The 6,449-nt window shown below is 40.6% G+C and overlaps 1 protein-coding gene across 1 annotated transcript in view; it reads right to left on the bottom strand.

Annotated features, from left to right (window-relative positions):
* Window positions 1-5,960, bottom strand: part of LOC102377411 (keratin, type I cytoskeletal 23) — a 35,561-nt gene extending 29,601 nt beyond the window's left edge. Inside the window, exons 1-2 of the mRNA XM_006022575.2 lie at window positions 5,522-5,960; window positions 438-520 (exon numbers count right to left, since the gene is read on the bottom strand). Coding sequence (XP_006022637.2) covers window positions 438-520; window positions 5,522-5,926 — 488 coding nt within the window. The 5' untranslated portion in view covers window positions 5,927-5,960. The remainder of the gene's footprint in view (window positions 1-437; window positions 521-5,521) is intronic.
* Window positions 5,961-6,449: the final 489 nt, after the last annotated feature.

Below are 6,449 nucleotides of genomic sequence, written 5' to 3'. Positions count from 1 at the left end.
TTCAGCAGGCACCAATCAATCTTGCAACATGACTGTGGGAAACAGGAGAGGTTACTGAGGGAAAGGGGCTGCTATTTGTCAGGAAGGATAATCTGACAGCCATGGGAGACAGAATGACAGAGGATGGGGTGCAAGCCAGTATTAATTTATACTTAGTGTTGAGTCTGTAAATGCCTTTTGTGATAAAAACTAAGTAGCTGCAGTAAAGTCTGCTTTTCACACCCTGACCTAAGTATTGTAAAAGGGGTGACTTAAGATTGTTCAATAATCATTCATGATTTTACTATTTATTTATTATCCTACCATAATTTTTTATGTATATTGTAGATTGATTTTTATTGTTCAGATGTTACCAAAACACTTCAGTAGAAACAAATCTTATACAAATTGTTACCCTTCCTTACAAACATGAGTAAAGATGCCAAGAAAGAACTTACTTGAGTCTGAATTCTTCAGATGCTAGTTTAGCATTATCAATCTGCAGAAGAACACTGGCATTGCTGATTTTGCCATCCTGAATCTGTAAAATACATCTAGAGTCAACCACATCCATTGCCAAATCAAGGGTTCTCAGCATTTCCATACTGGGGATGTCTGAAGTTCTGGAGTTCCTATTGTCTGCAGGAATACGTTTAGGGTAAAATTTTTGGGCATCTATACATGTGCTTGGGTGTGGGGGGAGGCATTTTAATTAGAGTGGTTCCTGGAGAGCTGCTCTAATTAAAATGCCACAGCATCATATGTATCAAGCCCCTGTGCATTTAAAAATGGCCATGGCATGCTTTAACTAAAGCTCATTTGACAAGCTTTAGTTAAAGCACCCCAGTGGCCATTCTTAAACCCTCAGGGGCTTATACATATGATGCTGCAGTGAGGCTACAGCATTCATGTGGAGCAGACTAGATTGAGTCAGCTTCTCTGCGTTCTAATTAAAACATGTTGGAGCACACGCATAGGCACCCTTCAAGTCCTCTAATTTATGTGCTTAGGAGCCTAAGTGACAAAATAATACTTAGGAACCTAAGTCATTTAGGAGCTTTTGAAATAGTTTATCCGCTATTCTCAACATTTTTTTTCTTCGTATCATTTTTTTGGCCACAGAATAAGTATAATCATTTTAACCATTTTTGACAATGAACATAAATAATATCACATAGGTTTCATATATTGGTCTAGGATGGCATTACTCTTTTTTTCTCTAAACTGAAAAAATATTGTACTTATTAGAGGATCTGACTTGACAGCCCCGGAGAAGACATTTCTTAACCCTCTTTTCAGCAAGGAAATTAAACTGTGTCTAAGTGAATACATCTGAAGTTGATAGAACTAATAATGGGCTTGAAGTTTGGCATGTGCTTACATGGCTGCTGAAGCCAAGCTATAGCCCAGAGGGCCTCAGTAGCCTGGGAAGTGGATGCTTGTCAATGAATCTCAGTCTTGACCTGAAAGGATGGTCATTTGGGAATTAAACAGGATTCAGTCTTCACTATCCATTCAGTGCTTCATCTCTCACTATGCTGAATGTGCCACCAGGGAGGAACAAATTCTTGACAATCCCATTAGTGTTTTTGTGATATGGAAAACTGCCCTAGTTGGAACAGGTCTAAAAGCATCAGCTTGTTTAAAGAAGATACAGGGAAAACCAACACCAAGTGATGGCTTTCAGTCGTGACCAGTGTGAGGTAGGCTTGAGCCACAAGTCTGAATTCAAAGCTTCCACAATCTATTTTCCTAAAAACTAATATAGTGAGTCCTTTTCCAATTATGAAGGAAGAAGAAAAACATGTACATTTCTACTTCAGCCTTCACTAAATATTTTTATAGGAAAACAAGGCGAAGCATGTCCGTATAAGAAGGCAAAATCATGCTGTGAGTGAACTCCCAGTGGCTTTTCGAGTAACACCTTTTGCACCTAAATGAATCTTAAAGGAACCAGGAAATTTGAACCACGACAAAATTATCTTGAAGTGTCAAAAGTTGACTTTTCATTTGAGAAAACTGTACATCTGATATGCTGAACAGGCAGTGCACTCATGAGCAGTTACATCCCACCTCAGGTCTTGTAATAAGACATGAAGAAGACCAGCTGAAAAATACCATAGCACTCGGCTGCCTGGAATGTGTTACCTTGTCAGGAAACAAGAAAAAGAACAGCAGTTGAAACCCTTTTTGAGAGTTATAGACTATGAGTATACTGCATCCCTAGCCAAGCACAAAAATTATAGCTTATATGGGTCCTAAGTCCCACTCTTGAGCTCTCCTGAGACAGAGTGACTGAAAAGCTGTGCTGTGCTCTGTATTCAGGACCCCTCTAAAAGGTCTGTTTTGCATAATTGCTAAGTGTAGGTGTTTGAGCAGAGCAAGAGCAAGTTGGCAGGGCTTCTGTCTTGGCAGCAGTCCCAGGCTTAGCAGAGGGGTGATATAAATCTGGCCATCATTTACACTGTGGAAGTTCAATGAGAACAACTCAGACAGCACCATTCATGCTCTGCGTTCCATAACCATTTCCTAATATGGAAAATCAATAACAAGGATAGATGACTCCTGCCATAAAAGGACAAAGAAAACGGCTTAATTTGCATACAGTACATGTATTAAGTGAGTCATTGTTTGTACAAGGTGCTGAAGACTGCCGACTAGAATGTCACTTTAAATGTGGACATCTGGCAGCTTAGAACTGCACCAAACTGTTCAGTATGCTTTACAGAGACTGTGAAAGAGCCACAGCTGGTTAACAAGTTTCCATCACTGATCTAAATGACAGGCTAGCTCCAGATTGGTTAATTAGGTGTCCAAATGGGGTGTAGGTGGATTTTAGCCACCTGAGTCACAAAAAAGAGATCCATAATCCACCAGCATCTGCTGTAGGTAGCCAACCCCTGCTCTAAATGCCTTTAGGCAGTGCCCTCTAGATTTCTCTGAATTAATCATATTATTTGTGGCACTGAAGGTAGAGTCAGCAAAGCACTAAGTAAGTTGGTGCAGAGCTCACATCATGACTACCAAGTGTACTCTTTCATATTCAAATTCTTCCTAAAATCAGCTTCCTAGACAGCCTCACAAGCAGTGTCCACCAGGGCTTTAGCAAGCCAGTGTCTCCGGGGCTTTAGCGAGCTAGTTTGGGGCATGAGCTCTATCTAAATGATTTATAAATCGGTTTTTATATTTACAGTGTATTTACATAGTATTTGTATCTTAATGGGGAATACAACTACACTGACCAGAAAATAAATTAAATGGCCTCACTTGAACACCAGATGCAATATTGAAATTATGGAATGGGAACAGTATGTGTGGTCATAATCCAGACCTCCTCTCAGATCAATCATGGAGTTTACCAAGGTAGCAACCAAGGGCTCATCAGGACTCAAAAATTATTAGGAAAATTTGTTTAATTTAGGGTTTCCAAACCAAATAAAATAGTCACCAGTTTTGGAATAAGGGTAGGCACAGCCATTGGTCTGGGCGCTCTTAGTCTCAGAAATCCAAGTGTCAGCCTGTATTATAAGGAGGTATCTTCATTATAAAGACCACAATAGCAGTAAAATCTCGACAGTGAGAAGTTTTCAGGCAAGAGGTAGTCTACTCTCATCATAGACACCAACTTTTATTTTTGCCAGGGCAGGGCCTAAGATGATGGGCATGCGGAAAGTTTTACACATTTCGGGTGACAACCCTCTTCTCGAGGGGGGCCAGGGCCTTCAGGCCCTCACATACTAAACACCTCTGACTCTCATAATTGTTTTCTACCTATGGATGCTTGATGATAAATACGGTCCAACTCCCACTGAAGGCTTTATCCTGAATAATCCAGTGTTTTAGGTCCTTTGATCTTTCTGACTTTCATTCTTTACTCAGGAGGATTCTGCCTTTGCTGGATTCTGTGGGTCTGGATTTTTCCCTGAATCAGAACCACAGTTTTCCAGACTCTCACAGAATATGAGAAAATCTGATTAGTTGTAGGCCAGGTATTGATCTCTGGATCAGATGTTTCTTTTTTTAAATGAAATCAGTTCTGAAACTATAAGCCAAAAGACTGATGGTCTTTTCCTATCCCCAGCAAAGGCATAGACAGTGACAATTCCAGCTTCCCTTATGTATTGCCTATGGCCAGTATGCCTCATCCTCAGCCTGGAGGGAATATCTTTAGCAGGGAGAAAGTGTTTGCATTCAGCCCCTGGCCTCCCTACTGTATTTCAACAATGGCTGATTAATGTCAGTTAGCAGGTGTCTCTGAATAAGACTTCTCAAGGTCCTGAGAAATCCTAACATCCCCATTCCAAACAAAAAATGGCATTCATAAGTTGAAAACACCATTGTTGTGTAGCTTTGTTTCTTGTCTTATATGGCAGAGAGTTAAATTACTCTGATTAGTCACAGATGAGTGCTGAGTTAAATGGGTTTTATTATGCAGAGAGATTAATATTATGTTTAAATTTGTAGCCACGTGAGTTTGTGAGTTTGGCAGGCTTATTGTTGAGTGTTGATAGGATCTAATGATGCTAGCCAGGAATCTTCCTTTTAATTACAGTGAAAGCAGCATCCCAAAGTGAATTTGTCCATGCAACTTTCTTAATTAGAATGGAGCATTCTCTTTTCTTTCTTACTTGTCTGCATGCTTACAAAACCATCTACCATGGAGGTCACAATAAATGAAATACAAAGTCACCTGTGTGACCTCTGATTCCACTAACCCCATGAAAAAGCTACTGTGAGCTCCTTTCTGGGTTTTTGGTCATTTGCTGGAGCACTGAGTAAACTGGACCAAAACCTATAACCTTTATCGGTGCTACAACAAATGTTGAAGTGGCGTCATTTTGTCATGTGCTTTCACAAACAACATCATTACTTGCCTACACATATGTCTGGAATAGCCAGAGCCTGCTGCAAGGACATTGTAAGTAGTAGGTAAAACTGTTGTGGATAATGGTGTGCACAGAGCATATACTGACTGATTCATATTTATAACCCATCTGTACATAATTCATTGGATTTCTTTGGTTTAGCATAGCAAATTTGGATTATGTGGAAGCTATATAATATATGTCTGTTACAGGACATTCACAAATGACTTCTGCTGGGTTTTTTTTTTATACTCTTTCTGTTTTTCTATTTTTCTCATTAGTTCAACTTCCCTTCCTCCCATAATACTTGGCTACATTCTTCTCCCTTTGAAAGAACACATTTCTATATTTTGCCTGCCTTTCAGTTTGTCTTTGTATTGCTTACCACAGTGTGCAAAGAGGTCAAATTATGCAAAACATGGCAGATCAGTGCACAACTTTCCTCCAAAAAAAAGGGAACATCTAGCAGCGTTTTCATCTCTATATGCCATAGGTCTTTCCAACATTCACTTCTGTTCTTTCCCTTTGCCTATCTCCTACTATTCTCCTTGAGTACACAAGACAGCTTTCATTAATATTTGTAGCATTTATAATATTTAATCTCCATTTCTGTAAAGACAGCTGTCAAAGTGAAGGAGGAATGCAGAATGATGCAGCTATATACAGCTCTCACTTACCTGTCCTTGCATGTCAGCGATGCTTTGCTCAAACTGATTGAAGTCATACCTCTTTCCATGAGATCTTTTCTTGTGCCATTCCACGATGCAGCTTTCAAGCTGAGCATTGGCTGCTTCCAGAGAACGTACTTTGTCCAGATAGGCAGCCAAACGGTCATTCAGGTTCTGCATCATCTGCTTTTCATTCCCACCCAGGAAAATGCTATCTCCATGGCTCGCACCAGTACTTCCCCAAGATGCCCCCACTCCAGGGGGTCGGGTAGAGAAGAGGGAGGCATGCATGCTGCTGACCCCAGCACCTGTACTTGAAGGTCTATAGAAACTTTCTATATGGGCCAAGTTGTACCTTGCAGTACTCCTGAGGGATCCAGAAGAGAACTGGAAGGGACCTTGACTGGAGCTCATGTTGACATCTGTTAGGGATCTAATGCAACGTTTGACTGACTAGCACTCACTGAGCAGCTTCTTATCTTTCTCTAAGCAGTTTTATGCCTTACCCTGTGGGAGTTCCCTTAGATGAATGACTATAGCAACAAAATTGTGTCATCTTGAAACATGTGCTTCCTCTTGGTCAATTCTGAAGCATTTATGAGCCTGCACAGACTGTTGTTATTATCTGGAACCACAACTGCATACCAGGATCCTTTTCTTTTTCTTTTTTTGGTTTTCTTTTTTTCATAAAGTAACAGTGAGGTGTGGCTAAAGGTGGTAGGTGTGGAGCAAGATCTGCGTCAATCTTTTCTGTAACCTCACAGTAAATATTTTGTTATTTATTTGTTTTAAGACTGAAGTAGGAAGTTTCTCCCCCACCCAGTTTCTCCTGCTCTGGTGGCTGGGAGGGAGCTGGAGTGCCCAAGTTGTGTACACAGCAAAGGGAGCTAGGCTGCCTGCTGTGCAGGTGAGTGGTGTGTATGGCCAGAAGGTGGTG

The sequence above is a fragment of the Alligator sinensis genome, unplaced genomic scaffold, assembly GCF_000455745.1.
Source record: "Alligator sinensis unplaced genomic scaffold, ASM45574v1 scaffold886_1, whole genome shotgun sequence".
In the NCBI taxonomy this organism is placed as follows: domain Eukaryota; kingdom Metazoa; phylum Chordata; order Crocodylia; family Alligatoridae; genus Alligator; species Alligator sinensis.
This window is presented reverse-complemented; position numbering and strand designations above follow the sequence as displayed.